The sequence below is a fragment of the Arabidopsis lyrata genome, assembly GCF_000004255.2.
Source record: "Arabidopsis lyrata subsp. lyrata unplaced genomic scaffold ARALYscaffold_2, whole genome shotgun sequence".
NCBI lineage: Eukaryota > Viridiplantae > Streptophyta > Magnoliopsida > Brassicales > Brassicaceae > Arabidopsis > Arabidopsis lyrata.
In genome coordinates, this window is record NW_003302554.1 from 15,223,420 (window position 1) to 15,244,583 (window position 21,164).

General features: G+C 33.6%; 3 protein-coding genes across 3 annotated transcripts; all 3 read left to right on the top strand.

The window, feature by feature from the left end:
* Positions 1–915: 915 nt before the first annotated feature.
* LOC9323479 (protein NRT1/ PTR FAMILY 5.11) lies at positions 916–3,455 on the top strand. The gene is made up of 4 exons (XM_021035203.1): positions 916–1,133; positions 1,232–1,668; positions 2,149–2,197; positions 2,526–3,455. The coding sequence occupies exons 1-4, from the start codon at positions 924–926 to the stop codon at positions 3,240–3,242; spliced, it is 1,413 nt and encodes a 470-aa protein (XP_020890862.1). The 5' UTR covers positions 916–923; the 3' UTR covers positions 3,243–3,455.
* A 1,388-nt stretch (positions 3,456–4,843) lies between these two features.
* LOC9323480 (protein NRT1/ PTR FAMILY 5.11) lies at positions 4,844–6,900 on the top strand. The gene is made up of 4 exons (XM_002887370.2): positions 4,844–5,058; positions 5,137–5,354; positions 5,436–5,944; positions 6,046–6,900. The coding sequence occupies exons 1-4, from the start codon at positions 4,938–4,940 to the stop codon at positions 6,800–6,802; spliced, it is 1,605 nt and encodes a 534-aa protein (XP_002887416.1). The 5' UTR covers positions 4,844–4,937; the 3' UTR covers positions 6,803–6,900.
* A 5,666-nt stretch (positions 6,901–12,566) lies between these two features.
* Positions 12,567–17,763, top strand: LOC9323481 (protein NRT1/ PTR FAMILY 5.12). The gene is made up of 4 exons (XM_002887371.2): positions 12,567–12,816; positions 12,897–13,114; positions 15,675–16,207; positions 16,861–17,763. The coding sequence occupies exons 1-4, from the start codon at positions 12,681–12,683 to the stop codon at positions 17,639–17,641; spliced, it is 1,668 nt and encodes a 555-aa protein (XP_002887417.1). The 5' UTR covers positions 12,567–12,680; the 3' UTR covers positions 17,642–17,763.
* Positions 17,764–21,164: the final 3,401 nt, after the last annotated feature.

A 21,164-nucleotide genomic window follows, 5' to 3' on the forward strand; every position in this document is an offset into this window, starting at 1 on the left:
ATTATTTAGAAGTTTATTGGACGTAATTTGCTATAAAAAAAAAACACATAATTTTTGTGGCGCAAATACCGGCTGTTTATCTTTATCTTATGTATATACCTTGTTCTAAAAATTGGCCGCCTAGACGCTGATCGGGTGGGGACCGCAGCGATTTTGTCCAAATCGGTAAAAAAAATCGGTGATCCGATTTTTGTCCGCTAGACCGCTTAGACGGCGCCTAGCCCAATTTTTTTTTTCTTTTTTTGAATCTAAAATTCAAAACGTCCCACTCATGTTCATAATTTGTATAAAAATCATAAGTTACCTTAAATTATTGTTTTCATGTGTTTAATACAATTTTAAAAACAATATTATATAAATTTCTTATTTATAATGGATTAATATGTTTTTAAAATATTAAATTGCCTTAAAACTAGCCCCCGCCGTTTAATCTCCAATTTTCTTGTTAGGCGCTAGGCCCAGACTCACCGTCCGATTAGCGCCTAGCGATTTTTTGATGTAACATCATTTTCATAGTCTCACAATGATTCTACAATATAATAGAAAAAAAAAAAAGTTATGGGCTTCTTGTTTTTAACTAATATTTCCCTAAATCAACGACTCCGAAGAAAAGACAAACAAAAATACAACTTGTTAACGTGTTCATATAACGTGCCAGCGAAGCAATTACGACCACAATCATATACTACAAAAACGCATTTGTCTGTATTCTAATATTTTAAACAAATCAATCATACACAAGGGCTGTTACCGGCTCCACCGCCAATGGCCTCGAAAATAACTCCGGTGGATGGAAATCGGCGAGGCTCATCATCAGTAAGTAAGCTCATTCGAGTTACTTACTCACACGGTCACACCAAATAATAGACTGATCAATAGGTTAATTCGCTTCTGTTTTTCTAATGATAATTGTAGGTGTAGAAATGGCGGAGCGGTTCGCTTACTTTGGTATATCGTCAAACCTGATAATGTACTTGACCGGACCATTGGGTGAGTCAACAGCTGCAGCTGCAGCGAATGTCAATGTTTGGATTGGAACGGTTTCGTTTTTGCCGCTACTCTGGGGCTTTCTCGCTGACTCGTTTCTCGGTCGTTTCCGTACTATCCTCATCTCATCTTCTCTCTATATCTTGGTATATAACAGTTTCCTCTCAAACGTTTCTATTATCACAAGTTTCGATATTGTTTCATATCTTAGATGGTGTGTGATGATACAAATTTAAACAAGCAGGGACTTGGGTTGCTCTCGTTTTCAGCTATGATTCCTTCTCACTGTGATCAAGATCAGAGTCAACGCGTCTCATGTTCTTCTCAGCTCCAAGTGACTCTCTTTTTCTGCTCACTGTATCTTGTAGCAATAGGACAAGGCGGTTACACCCCGTGTATTAAGGTATTTGGAGCGGATCAATTCGATGGAAATGATCTAAAAGAGGCAAAGGACAAGAGTTCTTTCTTCAACTGGTTGATGTTTGGAAACTGTATTAGCATATTGACGACTCGTTTGGTCTCTACCTACATTCAAGAGAACTTAAGCTGGTCATTAGGATTTGGTATCCCAAGTGTTTTCATGGCGGCTTTAAAGAACAGAAGACAACCCAATTTAGATATAGCTAATTACTCGAACGAGACCGGCCTTCTCCTGGCTCACCAAAGTTCCAAACAGTTCAGGTAACATAATTAGCAGAAATCAATGTTTTTACTATAGAATCATTGAGGCCATATTGAGTTTATACAATCTTTGTCCTTGTCAGAAATTTCATATCAATAACTATAAGGGGGAAGATGACCTAATATGTTATTTTCATGTGAAAACAATTTGTTGAAGATCAATCCAAAATATCAAGAAGAGAGTTTGGATCTAAATCCAACTCTAGAGAAGAAAACTTCGGTTACAAAATGTCTAAAAATTGCTTAAATACAAAATAGAATCGAACCGGGTTGACACGAGATAAACCGGGTCAAACCCAAAAATTTGCAAAGGCTTCTATAGATGCATCGGTCGATTGCTCCCTCGATTGCTTCTCGTTTGCGGCCTGTTATCGTCCCAATCGACCATTAAATCGACCAACAGGTCGATTGAAATGTTCAATGGCTCCTCCTTTGTTCTTTTCCGCGCCAGAGTGATATATCTCCATTAAAACCACCATAATTCTTGCATCGAAGCTCTGATTCGCTTGAAATCACCTCCGTTAGAAAGGTAACTCAATTTCTTATAACTTGTATGAAGAGCTCTGAAGCTAAATCGCAATGAAAGACTTCCATCTGAGTCGATCTTTGAGGGACTTTGGACTGGTTCTGAATCATCAATTCTCTTCTTTGCATCCAAATGTGTGTCGTCCATTATTTTAACCTGAAATTGCTCAAAAGACACACAAAAGACAATAAAAGACAAACAAAGACACTATAGGACTTCTAAAATGGAAGAAGACTCACTTGGACACTAAATGCAACAAAACACAATGAAAATACTAATGAAACACAATAAAATGGATCTTAACAACCATGATAAAGCGGTAAATATAGAGTATATCACGGTGCTTAGACTTGTTCCCATATGGATAACTTGCTTAGTCTTTGCCATTGTATTTGCACAATCCCCTACTTTCTTCACAAAGCAAGGAGCCACAATGGACAGGTCAATTTCATCAGGACTCTTAGTCCCTGCAGCTACACTCCAAAGTATCTCTAGTCTATCAATGGTCGTTTTCATCCCAATCTACGACCGTCTTCTTGTCCCTATCGCAAGATCCTTAACTCAAAAACCATCAGGAATCACAATGCTTCAAAGGATCGACACAGGGATTTTCCTCTCCATTCTTGCTATGGTAGTAGCCGCCTTGGTCGAGACCAAAAGGCTCCAAACCGCTCATGATGATGTCACAATTCTAATGAGTGTGTGGTGGCTGGTTCCGCAGTATGTTATCTATGGAGTCTCGAACGTCTTCACAATGGTGGGTTTGCAAGAGTTCTTCTACGACCAAGTTCCTAGTGAGCTTAGGAGCGTTGGTATGGCTCTGAATCTAAGCATATACGGGACCGGAAACTTCGTAAGCAGCTTCATGATATCAGTCATTGATAAAGTCACAAACCAAGCTGGTCAAACGAGCTGGTTCAATAATGACTTGAGCCAAGCTCATCTAGATTATTTCTACTGGCTACTCGCTTGTCTCAGCTTCATTGGTTTCGCCTCCTACTTGTGGTTCGCCAAGTCATATGTCTACAACAGACCAAACACCTTTTAAAGCATTGTCTCCTCTGTTCTGCCAGCTAAATTGGGCTTGTGGATTCCACAACCAAGGAAATAAGCATTTCCTATAAATAGTAAGTCTTAATATTTGGAGTTACTTTTATAGAAATACAACTAGTCTTAAGAAATCAATCATGTAAAATTAAATATTATCATAATATGATATAATACTCTATTGCTCTATAAAATTATATAACAAATGAAAAAAATTAACTACACAAACAGATGAGAGAAATTTATTGTCAAAGCTTATTTTGATAATATTTACGTTCCAGAATTTAAAACTTTTAAGGAAAAAAAAAATTCGACAATAAATTTTTATAAAAGAACCTATTCAGATGGATCCAACTTGCTTGTGACACACTCTTTTAACTTATTTAAATCACTGACACGTTTTTTAAAGCAAAATCTTGAACCGGAATCTCATTTTTGTATTGGTTATATTTTATATCCATTCAGATCAATTTAAATCTTTAAACCACGCGAGTGCAGAGTGCACATGAACTTATATATTAAATCGAAATCTATATATACATTTTTGGATCACAATTAGCAAATAAATCCTGAAGTTGAGAAGTATTTACAATGACATGCCATTAGCATTAATTATTTAGATTTATTTTATTTAAGTAAAGATTTTGAAATCAAATATGTTCTCAACAATTTACCAAAAATCTCTACTCAATCTTTTTCAAAATCTCGACTTAGTTAACTTCTGATTTTTATCTGCAAAAAAAATAAAATAATTGTAACGAGTGATGTAAAAATCGGGAATGTTGATACTACAATTTCTTCTACTTTTTTTTTTTTATATAATGAAAATTATTTTTTAGGGATATTTTCTTAAAACTCTAAACAAAACAAAGGGTTTCAAAAGATAGCTTCTCTTTTGGCGGGTCGACCCGCAAACCCGCAACTATCTACGGGCTTATCCGCATGAACCTGCGACCCGTAGTGGATAAAAATATTATTCAAAAAAATAACAAATGATGTTTAATTTTACGGGACGGGGTTATATGGTGCAACGGGTTTAGATCAATATTAATATTAAACAATATACTATGGATGAAATCCTAGAATTAAAAATCAAAATTTAATTATAAAATCAGAAACACTAAACAAAATAAACAATATTAACAAAACAAATACAACTTAAAATTTTGCAAAATAATTTTTTAGTTATAAAAAAATCGATCCGCGGTGTACCGCGGGGTAAAATCTAGATTTGGAAGTTTAAGGAAGGAAATTTTTTTAAAAAAAATAATAGCTCTGCGGTGTACCGCAAGAAAAATCTTTCTCCTAAACTGAGGCAAGAAGAAGAAGAAAGCCAAATGTCGTTTAAGTGTATATATAGATATACCATTTAAACCTAAAACACAATTAATATACTCAAAACTATTAATATAGACATATGGATGGTACATTTATAAAATAGGTCGAAATATTATAGTATACTCTCTATTAATAAACAAAAATAATTATATTTAGATTTTTTTAAAAATAATTATAACCCCGCGGTGTACCGCGGGTTCAAATCTAGTAACAATAACGAGAGCACCAAGTCCTGCCACTTTCTAATATTTAAAAACAATAAAACAAAGCACATATGCAGCCGATTTAACTACTCAATTATTATCTTCTTGTTCATAAAGACAAAAAGCATTATTTATTTTCCGTAAGACAAAAGCAAATGGCGATCGCCTGCAATAAGCTAGAAGGTACCTTTCCTCTGAGACCCACTGAGAGTTCCATGGACAAGCCAACCCTCAGATTATCCTCTGGAGGATGGAAATCGGCCAGGCTAATCATCGGTTAGTAAGTTTGATCACCCTCACCAAATTACCTTTACTAAACTCTTAGAGATTCCGTTTGGTTTTCTTTGTTTGTAGGTGTCGAAATGGCGGAACAGTTCGCCTTTTACGGGATTTCCTCGAACTTGATAACGTATCTGACCGGACCACTGGGGGAGTCAACAGCTGCCGCTGCAGCCAATGTCAACGCATGGACTGGAACGGTGTCGTTTCTGCCCCTTCTCTGGGGCTTTATCGCTGACTCGTTTCTTGGACGTTTCCGTACAATCGTGATCGCGTCTTCTCTCTATATCTTGGTATATAACAATCTCCTCTTAAACGTCTCTACTAAAACCTGTCATGTGTTGTTTCTTAAAATGATTTGATGAAACAAGCAGGGACTTGGGTTGCTGTCTTTTTCAGCCATGGCTCCTTCTAACTCTAAAGATCCAAATCAACTCCAAGTGATTCTCTTCTTCTGCTCTCTGTATCTTATAGCAATAGGACAAGGCGGTTACAAACCGTGTATTAAGGTATTTGGAGCAGATCAATTCGATGGAAATGATCTCAAAGAGGCAAAAGCCAAGAGTTCTTTCTTTAACTGGTTAATGTTTGGAAGTTGTGTTAGCATATTGACCACTCGATTGGTCTCTAGCTACATTCAAGAATACCTAAGTTGGTCCTTAGGATTTGGTATTCCAAGTGTTTCCATGCTACTTGCTCTGCTTCTCTTCCTTCTTGGCACTAAGACTTACCGCTTTAGTGCTACAAGAGGAGGAAAGAAAAATCCGTTTGCTAGAATCAGTCGTGTTTTCATGGTTGCTTTAAAGAATAGAACGCAACCAGATTCATATATAGCTAACCCGAACGAGACCCTTCTCATTTACCAGAGTTCCAAGCAATTCAGGTAACATAATTAACATTTATGTTACTTATCTTTAAAATATTCGAAGCCACAAACAATTGTTCTTATACCATCTTGGTTCGTGTATATATATATTGTGGCAGGTTCCTCGACAAGGCAGCGATTTCGTGTAGTTTTGCTGAAATTGAAGAAGCAAAAGCGGTGCTTAAGCTTGTTCCCATATGGCTGACTTGTTTAGTCTACGCTATTGTATGTGCACAATCCCATACTTTCTTCACAAAGCAAGGAGCCAAAATGGACAGATCAATCTCTCCAGGACTCTTAGTCCCTGCGGCTACACTCCAATGTTTCATAAGCCTTACAATGGTCATTTTTATCCCAATCTACGACCGTCTCCTCGTCCCAGTCGCAAGATCTTTCACTCATAACCCTTCAGGAATCACAATGCTACAAAGGATTGGCACAGGGATTTTTCTCTCCATCCTTGCTATGGTAGTAGCCGCCTTGGTAGAGAGAAAAAGGCTCCAAATCGCTCATGATAATGTCACAATACTAATGAGCGTGTGGTGGTTGGTTCCACAGTACGTTCTTTATGGAGTCTCGGACGTGTTCATGGTGGGTTTGCAAGAGTTCTTCTACGACCAAGTCCCCAGTGAGCTTAGGAGTGTTGGTATGGCTCTGAATCTAAGCATATACGGGGTCGGAAACTTTCTAAGCAGCTTCATGATATCAGTCATTGATAAAGTCACTAGCCAGTCTGGTCAAACGAGCTGGTTCGATAATGACTTAAACCATGCTCATCTAGATTATTTCTACTGGCTACTCGCTTGTCTCAGCTCCATTGGTTTAGTCTCCTACTTGTGGTTCGCCAAGTCGTATCTTTACAATAGACTAAATTAAACTTCTAAAAACATTGTATCTTCTTATGTGAATTAGGGTTTTTTCATTTCCGATATGGGCCTCATGACCAACCAAAAACAATATTCCTTCTTATGTGATTTAGGCCGGACCAAGTCCAGATTTACATATGAATCATTTATGTAAAAATTCAGAAAATAAGATTAAAAATTACTCTGTGAAAATAAATAAATAAATATGGAAGTTATTTATACTATGGGAAATGTTCTTTTAAACAACAAAAAATTCCAGCAACACACTGAGAATAACGCGGCAACAAGGACTGTTTATCAACAGCTCATTTTCCCGTGGCTGCATCTTTATGTGAAGTAGACTTTTAAAATAGTTTTGCTTTTGACTGTTACGATGGAGTATGAAAGCATTTGGACCTTTTATTTTTCTTGTCACTGTCGTTGGTTGAGCGACTAACGCGACAAAAGTAGGGGTAAAAGAAGAGAACAACCCCACTATAGGGGCAAACCAGGCTAGCATGTGATACAAAATGGAATAAGCTAGCTAGAAAACACATAAATTTATATAAAAGTTTCATAATTAAAGGGAACTTTAAATATGAGATGTCTCTTGGATATATAAAGCTTGCCCAAAATTTTTAGTCTCTCGATGATATATTCCTTCTGTTTGACAAAGAGTGTAATTCTACACTTTTTCACACATATTAAAAACTATTAAAATTTCTATTATGCCCCTTATCAATACACTAAACTAAATTATCTCTTCTATTAATACATTAAAGAAATAAGGTTAAAATTGGATTTTTATTCAAAATTTTGCATTGAAAATACAAAACGACACTTTTTATGAAACAAAAATAAAACTTTAAAATAACACTTTTTGTGAAACGGAGGGAGTATAAAGTTTTTCCAAAAATTGATTGTCTCACACAAAACAACACCAGGCAACTTTCTCCGCCTGGACCAGAAATTAACTGCGTTGCAGCTTACTCTGTATAATCTTCAAAGTTGGTTACATATTAATTAACCACACATGGCATGATGAGCCGTATCTAACCTTCAACACCGCCGACATCAATGTCAAATTTATTAAAAAGTTTACATTACTTTATGACAAAATTTTATTTTAAAAAGGTACTTTATTAGAAGAGAAATTGTTAAAAATACCCATTTTTCAATACCTATTTTCAAAAATGCATGCTTTGAGAGTCCATTTTTAAGTTTGCCCTCTTTAAATTTTTAATGACCATTTTACCCTAATTTGAAACAAAATTAGGTCCACAAAATACAAAATATTTTTTGACGGGAAAAGTGATCCCGCAAATTTTTGGCGGGAAACGTGATCCCGCAATTTTCCCCTCCAAAATTTTTTTTTTTCGGGAAAAGTGATTCCGCAATTTTTTGGTGGGAAAATTTTTGACGGGAAAAATTTACAAGGTATTTTAAAGGTTTTACAGAGTATTTACAAGTGTTTTGTAAGGTTTTACAATATATTTTAAAAGGTTTTACAAGGTACTTATAAGGTTTTATAAGGTATTTATAACTTGTAAAACCTTATAAAAAACTTGTAAAATCTTATAACTTGTAAAACCTTATAAAATAACTTGTAAAATCTTATAATATTTTATAAATACCTTATAAATACGTTGTAAAACCTTTTAAAATACATTGTAAAACCTTATAAATACCATGTAAAAACCTTTAAAATACCTTGTAAATTTATTCCGCCAAAAATTTTCCAGCCAAAAAAATTGCGGAATCACTTTTCCCGCAAAAAAAATTTTTTGGCAGGAAAAATTTTTACTGGAAAATTTTACAATGTATTTTAAAGGTTTTACAAGTTTTTACAAAATCAAATTTGTAATTTTGATGTGTGCACATTCTCATGTTTTCCTTATATATTTGTGATATCTTTTATTAAAAGAAGGGTAATTTAGTCATTTTGTACATAAAAAGGGTATTTTTAAAAAGGGAAAATTTCCAAAAAAACCCAAACTAATTTTTATTTGGACGTTTAATGCCCAATTATTTTGGATTGGAATAAAAATACCTCATCTAATTATTTGTGGTTAAAAAATACCTCATATATAAATTATTGGTAGAATCGAACACGCAACTTAACGACTGTTAATGGACGTAACGGAATTATTTAACGGTGTTAAATTTTAAACTCATATATTTTAATCTATATATACAATCTGTTTTACATGACTTATGATTATGTTGTTGTGGCTTGTTGGTAACATGTGACTTTATTTAGTTTACAAGCTCGGGTTCGAGACCAACTGAATGTCATTTTAGTTATTTTTTTGGGTTTTTTTTTTTTTGTTTCTCTAAAACCCTAGACGTCGACCAGTGGCGGAGATTTGTGGCGGGGGAGTCTGTGGCGGAGGTTTACAGCGGGGGAGTCTGTGGCGAAGGATTACAGCGGGGGAGTCTGTGGCGGAGGTTTGCGGAAGACGTAGCGGCGATTTATGACTCGATCTAGGAGCAGAAGAGTCTAAAAGCCTTGAAAATTGCGGAATTAGAGGCTCTTGTTCATAGGTTTGATGAAACTATCATCTCTGCGACTATAGTCGACGGCGGAGATGGGGAGGAAACAAATCCGATAAAGGACTATATTTGACTGGTCGGCGGCTAGGGTTAGAAAAACAGGAAAAAAAAAAAAATTATCCCAGAAATAACCAATCACGCGTACAGTTGGTCTCGAACCCGAGCCTAGTTGACAACCGAAGCACGCGTTACCAACAGGCCATAACGACATAATCAGAAGTCTTCTAAAACAGAAGGTATATATCGATTAAAATATATGAGATTAAAATTTTCACACCGTTAAATAATTCCGTTACGTCCGTTAACCGTCGTTAAGTTGCGTGTTCGATTCTACCAATAATTTATATATAAGGTATTTTTTAACCATAAATAATTAGATGGGGTATTTTTATTCCAATCCAAAATAATTGGGTATTAAACGTCCAAATAAAATTAGTTTGGTTTTTTTTCGAGAATTTTCCCTTTTTAAAAATAGACAGCCAAATGGAGCATTTTTGAAAAGAAGTATTGAAAAATGGGTATTTTTGTGAATCTCCCTTATTAGAATAGGAAGTCCAATAACCTTGGTAGAAAGTTTGTATAACTTTATCTAATAACAATGAAAAAAGTCTTAAATTGACAATTTTTTTACTTTTAAAAGATTTTTTTTTTAATAAAAAGGGTTGAATATCCAAGGAATAATTAAATCAAACGAAAAGGGTAAATACATCTACAATGCCTTGAGCCAAAAATAATAATAATAATCAAATTTCTAGTTGAAGGATAAAATGCGAAGATGGTAATCATGTGACGTCTGCAATGAATCTTGAATGATACCTTTGGCAATCATGTGACGTCTGCCATGCATGGATTGGAGATCGGCCGTATCGTTATCATAATCGAAATCTAATCTTTAGGTGTGACTGATTACCTTTAATATAAGAAATAAAAAAGGAAGAATTTTTTCTTTTCTTGACATGTACCGATAAAAAAAAATCAGAAGAAAATTATATATGATGAAAGTATTAAAAAGTAACTAACGAGAGGAATTCTTCCATGCTCAAAACTAGTAAAATTCATTTTTTCTTCTGGTGTGATATTTCTTTTCTTCTACTTTTTTTATTTATTTTTTCTACTCTTTTAACTAATCACAGCCTTTCATTTTATTTTTATTATCATATTCATATATATAAGTAACCACCCAATTGTGACAATTTCTCCTCGTTGCCAACCACTAAGATACTGTGTCATTCCTGTCCCCGTAGACTTTTATCGCGTCGCATTTATCAATCGATCAATCAATATATATAGCGTTCTCACTTCTCCTCCTGACTCACGTGTCAGATTATAATATGAATCTAAATTAGTTTTTGGTCATTGTGCTGTGCATGATGTACCAACTATATAAATATACATATATAAGGTACTTTATTAGAATAGAAAGTCCTATATTAACCTTGGTAGAAAGTTTATATTACTTTATAATTTTATATATAGACAAATTAACAATGAAAAAGTTTTTAAATGACAAATTACGTTTTTAGGGTTATTTTAATTAAAAACCCCATACGATTGAAAAATAAAGAAAGTAACCTTCTTTATTTGTTTATTAGTTATCTCTCCTCCAACTTAATTAATGCCCAAATTGTCCTTGATTATGTATACGTGCTAACAGAAAAAATAACGAGATAAGAAAATTAAAACTAACATAAAAATAAATATTATTCATCTATCATCGGGAACACTGTTCACCATCAGAATCAATTAAAAAAAATTATGGTTATTTATTTGATTAGTACTATAAATCAAAGTTTATCGCGATAAATTTATATGTTATGTGGTAAACTCATAGTTATCGCGTTAAATCAGTAATTAGATGATTAATATCAACAAACTTATATCTTAACTTGTTTATTTAATATAATAATTTATTTATTACTGTTAACTTATACATTATCATAATAATTTAATTGATAAACATTGATTTTGCGATTATTTAGTTTGTTTACCGTGTAAATCTTATTATATCATACTAATTTTTAGTAAAAACTTTGTTCTGCTAACATCGAAAACACTATTCATAACCATAGGCAATAACAAGATTGTATTCTTCGTGATTCTTTATTTGATTAACAATGTATCACGATAAATTAGCAATTATATGGTAAAATTATATTTATCGTGTTAAATTATTTATTATATGATTGATATCAACTAACTTATTTATTAACCTCTTTATTTACTTTGATAATTTATTTACTATCGTTAACTTATACTTTATCATATTTATTTATCATGATAATTTAAGTGTTAATGGTTAACTTTTATGTTATCTAAATGTCGTGAACAAAAAAAATATCTTCTTCTCTTCTTAAGTTTTCTCCTCCGTCGTCACTTTTCTCAAATTTTTTTCTTCTTCCGTTGTCACCTGCAACTCGAACTCCCAATTTCACCTTGTCACCTTTTCTTCTTCTCTTTTTCCCACTTCTTTCTCTCATTTCTTTCCATCTTCACCCTAAATTACAAAACCATAATTTTCATCCCTAAATTTTTAATTTAAAATTTAGTTCCTTCCAAACTCATTTAGACATTATTTTTTCTTTTCCATGTATCTGTTTGTGAAGAAATGAAGGTAAGGGCGAAAAAATAGGAGAATTTGGAAGAGAGACGTGATCGGATATAACGCCGGAAAATCACCGGAAACAATGTCGAAGAAATCTCATAAAAGAAGAAAGGAGAAGACAAATAGTTATATGTGTAAAAGAAAAAGGACAAAAATATATAAAAACCATTCTCTCTCTTAGCTACCTAATTAAACAAAAAACGTTGTTAGATGCTTAATTATATAGTCTTCAAGGGTTGAATTACCAAGGAATAGTTCGTCAAACAAAAAAGTTCAATACGTACACAATGCCTTGAACCAGGAAAAAAAAAAAAAAAGATTCAAATTCTAGTTGACCGATAAAATGTGAAGATAGCAATCATGTGACGTCCACAAATAATTCCTTTGGACCAGGCCAGCCATGCATGGATTGGAGATCGGCCGTATCATCATCATAATCGAAATCTAATCTTTCATTTATTTTTATTAAATATCATAATCACCTAATTGTGACAATTTCTCCTCGTTGCCAACCACTAACATACGGTGTCAGGAATGACACCGAAGACTTTTATCGCGTCGCATTTATCAATCGATCAATCAATATCCAGCGTTATCACTTCTCCTCGTGACTCACGTGTTTAAATACTGTCAGATTATAATATGAATCTATACTAGATTTTGGTCAATGTGCATAATGTATCAACTATATAAATATACATATATAAATTATAACCTATAGATCAATAACTCTGAAACGAAATTATAAGAGGCAATGTCGTCATCCATGGCCGATAATGAGACTGGAACTATTATTTCAAACGATAATGTCGAATACTCCGTTGATTTTCAAGGCAAGACATCAATCAGATCCTCCTCCGGTGCATGGAAATCCTCTGGCTTCACCATGTGTAAGTCTTGACTCTTTTCTGTTTCTCCATTTCCTCAAATTTTACCACTAGATCCTCAAAAAAAGAGAATATTCCGGCAGGTGCAGAAGTTGCAGAGAAATTCGCCTACTTCGGGATCGCCTCGAATCTGATAACCTACTTCACCGAGGCGTTAGGAGAGTCGACGGCGGTTGCAGCTTCAAACGTCAACCTTTGGCTCGGAACGGCAGCTTTTTTGCCTCTGATATGGGGTTCTATCGCCGACTCTTTTCTCGGCCGTTTTCGTACTATCCTCTTAACCTCTTCTTTCTATATCATGGTAACAATTAAGCTCAAAGCTTCTTCTTTTGTTCCCTTATGCTAACTTCTTGATTCTCTAGTGCGATCATTACTAATTGTAAGAATTTGAATCAAAGAAAAAAAAAGAATCGATTAAAAATCTAATGATATATTTGACTAAACCCCAAATCCAAATTGAAACTGAAACCATACCATACTATTCATATTATTATATTAGGGTTTATTTTAGGTACTTGATTAAGAGGTTTTCTATCAATTAATATTTCTGCAAGTCCACAAACCACAATCTAATGGCTATCGTTTATAGCACTTAAGGGTCGATCCACAAGGAATAAAGTTTGCACACTAAGAATACAAGAACTAAACTAATCTAGGACAATCCAAAGGTTTGGTTTTATTAGACATGTCAATTAGGGCCAAAGCCTGCGGACTAGCCCGGCCCAGCCCTAAAAAATAGGGGGCTCGGACTTCAAATTATATGTCCAAAAAAAATCGGGCCTTTCGGGTTAAGCCTGTTCGGGCTAAAGGGTTTTCTGGACTTAGCCGGCCGGGTTCGGACTAGCCCGAAAAGCCCTTTAAAAAATATTTTGACCCTTTTTTTTGTTAATATTTTCGTTAATTGTAAGATTTGTTGTTAAAAAAATTTTTAATAGAGTTGAAAACCATAAACTTAGTTTTTTTATGTGTATTACTATAAATCGAAAAAGTAAATATTAGCTCTACTACCTAATTTGAATTATTTTGATTTTATATTTTATCTAGTATAAATTTAAACAATTTATTTGGATTATTTATTTGATTTTAACTCTCCTTTTAAAAACCTAAATTAGCGTTAGTGGTTATTTAAATTTTGATTGACTCGTTTCATATATAAATTATTTTTTAAGAGATATTAGAAATTATAAGTTTGTTTTCTGTTATTGGAAGAAATGCCCAAAAAAGCCCGAAAAAGCCCTATAGCCCTGCCAGGGCCGGGCCGGGCTTTAAAATATAGGCTCGAAATTTTTACGGGCCAGGTTCAAATATGTACGGGTTTTGCGGGCTTCGGGCCGGGCCGGACATGCCCGGGCTAGCCCGATTGACATGCCTAGGTTTTATACTAACAACCTAAATGAACGAAAACAAAAGGAACTAAAGAACCTAAAATGAAAATGAAATAGACAAACCAAAGGCAAATGACCAAGCTAAAAAAATCTTTAAGCTAAGCAATTACCCATAACCATAAATCAATAACAAAGAAAATGATAAAAATGCAAATTGTAAAAGTCAACAAAAAGTCAACGAAAAAGTCAACACAAAGTCAATGACGAAAATTCGAAGATAAAAGGCCTATGAGTCTTTTTAGCTAGGTAGATTGTCACTAGGAAGATCATTAGTTGGGTTTTGGTTCCTAAGGGTGCCATTAAGACTTTAATCTAGTAGTTTAAGCTCCTAATTATAAATCCACTTCTATGGTACTAATTCATTCACTAATTACTCTTAATCATGCTAAGATTCCTCAATTGCATTCAAGAAACATAGTGATCATTAAATTCATGCTTAAACACCCTACAAAACACTCTAAACATCAATTTCCATTGGCTAGAATATGCTTTGCTCTTTAAGATTGAAATTGGCATTTCATCAAACACTTGGTGTGCATAAAATGTCTAAGCTTAGAACTTTCCAATCAAATCCTAGCCACAAATTTATTCCTAATGATAGAATTCTTAATTACTAACACTAAGAACCAAATCCTAACCATCAAATCTTCCAAATCTACCATTTGCCTAAAGACCCATAGTTAAAGATCACTCACACATGATTATGGAAGAAATCATGGTGAGAAATGCAAAAGAAATGTAAAGAAAATGAGAAAGCATAAGAATATATAATCAAAAATGAAGTTTAATCATCCAAATCACCAAAAGATTCAAGAACAAATGTTTTGATCTCTCTCTAGAACTTAGAACAGCCAAACTTGAAGTGAAAATAGGTTAAAAATGCTTTAAAAGAGGTTTTGGTCCGAGTTAGGTCGACCCAGTTCGGACTGGATCGGGTCTGGGTCGGTTTTGCTATATTACTCATCTTCAAATCTTCATAACTTCCTAACCGTAACACCAAATCCATTTCTGTTTCGACCCAAATTCCTTATTTTTGATCCTCTTCAATATAATACAAGTGGTTTCTCAAATGGTTGAGCTTTTCTTGGCACTTCTCATGAATTTTCTAGCAAATCCTGAAATCCAATCCGATTCAAGCCACATCTTTTGTGATCCAAAGCTTTCTTTTGTCTCTTTAGCTCCATATTGCCCATTTTTTACCTAAATCAACATCAAATGCAATGCAAAAGCAATCATAGGACTCTAAATGCATAATTATCCAAAACTACATGATAAATGCATACTTACAAGTGATAATATTAAAATAAGACCCAAAAACTAGTAAAAAAAAAGGGCTTCAAAACACCAAAATATCATCATATCAGTACTTTTTGTTTATACTACAAAAATCAAATGTGAATAATGATCTGGACTGAAACGCGCGATAGTGTTGAAAAACCTCTAATATATTTTATGTGGTGTGACCTTGAATTTCAGGGACTTGGGCTGCTCACGTTTTCAGCGTCGATTCCTTCTCTTTGTAAAGGTCAAGAAAAACATGAGTCGTGTGTTCCTCAAGTCAAAGTAATAGTCTTCTTTTGTGCTCTCTATCTAATTGCTTTGGGCGAAGGAGGCTTTAAGGTATGTCTTAGAGCTTTTGGAGCAGATCAGTTTGATGAACAAGACCCTAAAGAGTCCAAAGCCAAGAGTTCTTACTTTAACTGGTTGTACTTTGCGATATCAATCGGTATATTGACCACTCGGTTGATCACAAATTATGTCCAAGAGAATCTGAGCTGGACTTTAGGATATGGGATTCCATGTCTTTCCATGATGCTTGCTCTGTTCTTGTTCTTACTTGGAATCAAAACTTACCGCTTTAGCACTGGAGGAGAAGGAAGACAAGGCAGAAAACATGATAACCCTTTTGTTAGAATTGGCCGTGTTTTTGTTGCTGCAGCTAGAAACCGGCGACAAACTCCTGATGATACTTGCCTTCTTCTGCCAACAAAAAGTTCCAAGAAATTCAGGTGACATATGTTTTGTTTGTTTGGTCTTTTGTTTTCTTTTGTCGTTACATTGTGTTTTCGTTTCAAACAAAATCATTTTTAACTCAAGTTTTCTAATTAATTTTTTAATAGTCCTTCTATAGTTTAAAAAATCATAAATTCATAAATGAAAATACAAATTAATTAAATCATCTAACTAAAAAGGGTTGGAACTACTTCTAATCTACAACATTGAAAGCCATGTGTTAGCTTTGATGATAATTTACATGCATGCTTTTGTTGGATATATTACATGTTAAGATCGACCATTTCATGCATACAAATTATATCATGTGAATCAAAATTAAATATCTCTTTGAATTTCTTATAGATAACTAATTTTGTTATATAATTTAATTAAATACATGCACCATAAAAATTATATTTTCAAAATTATTTGATCTATCATTTCTTTTATTAGAATTCTTAATTTCTTAGTAGATAGATTTAACATAAAATTTTGTGTAAGTTTCTCTCTTTTCAATTATGTTTTCATTATATAGATCGAAACAGAACCAAATGCACACAAAAATATTATTTTTAACGTTTGGCGTTTACATTTACATTTTACAAAGAGAAAAAGATTATGCATCTTACAAAAGTCTATAACATAATACAATTTTTGGCAATGACAGATTCCTAGACAGAGCGGTGATTTCGTGCGATTCATCTGAAGTTGAGGAAGCAAAAGTTGTGTTGAGTCTCGTTCCAATTTGGTTGTGTAGTTTGGTGTTTGGCATTGTGTATGCGCAATCCCCTACTTTCTTCACAAAGCAAGGATCTACAATGGATAGATCAATATCATCAACACTCCTAGTCCCTGCAGCTACACTCCAATGCTTCATAAGTCTAGCAATCCTCGTCTTCATCCCAATCTACGACCGTGTATTCGTCCCAATCGCACGATCAATCACTCGTAAACCAGCAGGAATTACAACGCTTCAGAGAATTTCCACCGGCATTTTCCTCTCAATAATTTCAATGGTAATAGCTGCTTTGGTCGAGATGAAAAGACTCAAGACCGCTCGAGATCACGGACTAGTTGATTCGCCTAAAGCCACGGTCCCAATGAGCGTTTGCTGGCTGATTCCACAATACATTCTCTTTGGAGTCTCCGATGTTTTCACTATGGTTGGTTTGCAAGAGTTTTTCTACGGACAAGTCCCGCCAGAGCTTAGGAGCATGGGACTGGCTCTATATCTCAGCATAATCGGTATAGGAAACTTCTTGAGTAGCTCCATGGTATCGGTCATCGAGGAAGCCACAAGCCAGTCCGGTCAAGTGAGCTGGTTCTCTAATAACCTGAACCAGGCACATCTTGATTACTTCTACTGGCTACTTGCTTGTCTCAGCTCCCTCGCCTTCATTTTTATTGTCTATTTCGCCAAGTCTTATGTCTACAACAGCCCAAAGTAAACTCTCTAGCGATCTTGAGTAATAATGTTATACGTTGAGTGAAATAAAAATAAGTGTTTTTGATAAACAAGAAATAAAAATAAGTTGAATGGAGATAGTGAGGCAGATAAATAATTATGAAATGACTTGGCCCAAGTAACTTAATTATTACTATTAGTTACATGCCTTACAAATTTATAACTCAATTATTAAATTCGAAAATTTTTAAAATGGAAGATGCACCACACTCGACCAAGGCATTAGAGCATTAGTAGTGGTACAGACTCATAGAGTCTCAGCAGTGTGGTGCATCTTCCATTTAAAATTTTCCATAAAGTGGCCAAATTGAGAGACTCACAATTCGGCCGTTTTAACTGGATTTAACTTACTCGATTTTTGTTTCTTTCAATTTAGATTTTTAATCCAGATCTCAATTCGGTTCTGATTTGGTTTTTTCTAGTTTTCAAAAAGTTAGTTTTCGATTGGAATTCTAATTCTGTTTTTGGGATATAAAATAAATGGATGCATTAAAACTGTATTACACCATGGTTTCGTTTTTGTATTGATTATTTTGTTCGATCCAGATCAGATCTTTTGGTTTGTAACTAAACAATCCTAGTCTATTACATATCTCATAATCTCACATCCCTCTGCCGTAGTACTTGACCTAGATTATCTAACTTTAACCATTGGGCTGAATTCGGGTATTGTTATTTCCATAATGAGTTTGGGCATATAACTGGGCCTAATATCCAACTAATCAATTACATATATTAGACAAAAAGCAACACAAGTAGTTTGGCAGGGAAAGAAAAAAAAGACAAACTCATGAATGTTCGTTCTGTCTTCATCATCTTGATGCGAATTCACTATGGAAAAAAGAATTTAGTACTGTACATGATTTTATATCAGATTTTTGTAATAGTTTAAAGCAACCTCTAAAAATAATTAATCTAATATTAGTTGCAGTTGCATATAACTAGTGTTAATGTAAATTCGAATATACTAACTAATCATTTTACATATTTTTCCGGAGGTAATGTTAATTAGCTTCTTTTTTTTTTGTCGTTCTTTGAGAAGAGAAACAACTAAACAAGCAAGTTGTCTCATCATGTGCTGTAAAAACTATAATGTGGAAACGGCAAGTGTTCGTTTATTTCGTGTTCATTGTTGTTTTCTCCTTTTTCTTGTTTTATGTGAAAACGGCAAGTGTTCACAAACACGTTAGACAAAGAAGTGTTCGTCCTTTCCGTAATATTTTTGTCCAAAATTTTACAAAAACTAGTTACTTAACGTATAATTGTCGGATATTATTTCCCCCAAAAACACAAATATTATGGTTTTAGCTTACTTGCGTTTTTGCCCCATGTTTCTAACTTTAAAAACCAATTTTTTTTAGCTTAAACAATAACATACTGCTTCCTAAATCAAACTGAATTAAAGAAAATGTATGTCAATATGTGTAGATAAAATAAGAAAAGTTAGATACGATAATCATAGCATCTATAAAAATAAAAAAGCTAATGGGGTCAAAAATAATTTTATTATGAGCCCTCACCTAATTAAATTCTTAATTAGGACACTGCTTACTACGATCAACAAAAAGTGAGTGGGATACGAAACGAAAAGAAAAAAGAGAAGGAGAAAAACAGCTAAATACGATGCAAAAATGTAGTATAATAATAAGATGGCATCAGCGATGAACAAAACCCAACCAAAACAGCTTTCTTCTTTTTCTTTTGACAAAAGCAACCGATGAAGGGATTTTTAACGGATCACTCTTTGGGTCCCGCGCAATTGTACCAACTTTACTTTTTTCAACAAAAAAAATGATATTTTTTCCACCAAATATAATTATAACATTTGCGCAGAATCTTGTTTTTTTAAATAATTATAAATCCTCTCTTGCTGTAATTTAATTTTACTACTCAACTCGCATAATTTAATTTTACTACTCAACGTTGACACGTGTTTTAACAATTCTCGGGACAAATATACGTAAATTGAATTCATATTAGGTGGCAAAAAAAAGTCTCATGGACCAATAGATAATGGACACAATATGATGTGAATGGAATTTAAGTGGCGTCTTATATGACTACTTTGGTTAAATGCCGCCATAGGGTTGACAGCTCTAGCTTATTGATAATTTTCCCTTAATATCCGATTTCGCAATCAGTTTAGAATCAATAATCCATAACTTGTAGGTTACAACAACGCATCAAACAACGGTTCATAGATGAACAAATATAATCATTTTATTCATTACGTGCAAAGTGGTTACTAGCTAGTAGCCTAGTACCGCGACCGTGAGACTTTTGAAAATCAAAACTTCTCTGTTGTTAGATTATTAAAGTTTACATTCAAATGTAAACATGTTATCGTTGTTAGTCATATTAAATATTTTCCCTATAGATACCACAATACATTCTTTTCAAAAACCAAGAAACAAATAATTTTTCGTATGTGTTGTCGATATGACATAGAAGATTTTTTTTTATTTGATATATATATATCTCCATCTAGCTTTATGTACAAAAAAAATCTATATGTCTTTTCGGAGCATAAAGTATCCGAGGTTTTCGTTTTCGCAAATGAATCTTAGGTAAATTAAAACATAGGTGTCATTGGTTAAAATAGAGGTAAAAGACAAGTTCTAACGTTCATACGTCAACAACTTGAAAAGGGAATGACATGCGATAAAAGATTCGTATTGTTTTCTATTAATTAATAATGTAAAACAAATGGGATTGTGTACTAAACTCATGGTATACTGGCATCCAAAAAAGAATTGAAAGTAAATATCATCTTTTCTAACGTTTTTCTTCGTGTGATTACGGCAGAAAAAAAAAATTACTAAATTTTGACTGATTCAGATAAATACTATGTAGATTATTTTGTGAATAATAAAAGTATAATCATTTGTAATATGAAAAAAAAAAACTAAAGTGTACTGAATGGTGATGTAACAAAAAAAATCACTACTACATATTAAATACGAATGTGAAGATATAACATGGTGTCATGATTTGAAAACACACTTTACTTTTTAAATAGTAAAAATTAATAAAAACATGACTAGCATGCTACTGCTTTCTCTTTCCGTTTCGCAAATGATTCCACCTTTTGTTGCCTTCTCTAATCAAATTTGAAAATTTTCTCTATTTAATTGTGATAAATATTCAAAATTTTATGTAAATGACTAAAAGAAACATTAATTAGGTTCATAGACGAAAGAATCTTGCTGCTATGGTAAGAAAAAGCTGTAAGAATATATTCAAATCAAGAAGATCATCAAAACATACTATAAATATTAAAATCATCAGATTTACGAATATACGAATGATATATTAGAAAAAAAAAACGTCAATTATGGGATATGTAAATATAGATATAGTAACTAATATAATGTTAATTAGGTAAAAATGGTTAAAAAAAAGGAAGTTTTAAATTGGTGGAAGCAAAAAGACGGCCGTTGGGAGAAAAGAAAGAGGACCCACTGAGAAAGAGGTGTTCGAATGAGCTGTCAAAACAGCTCCGACCA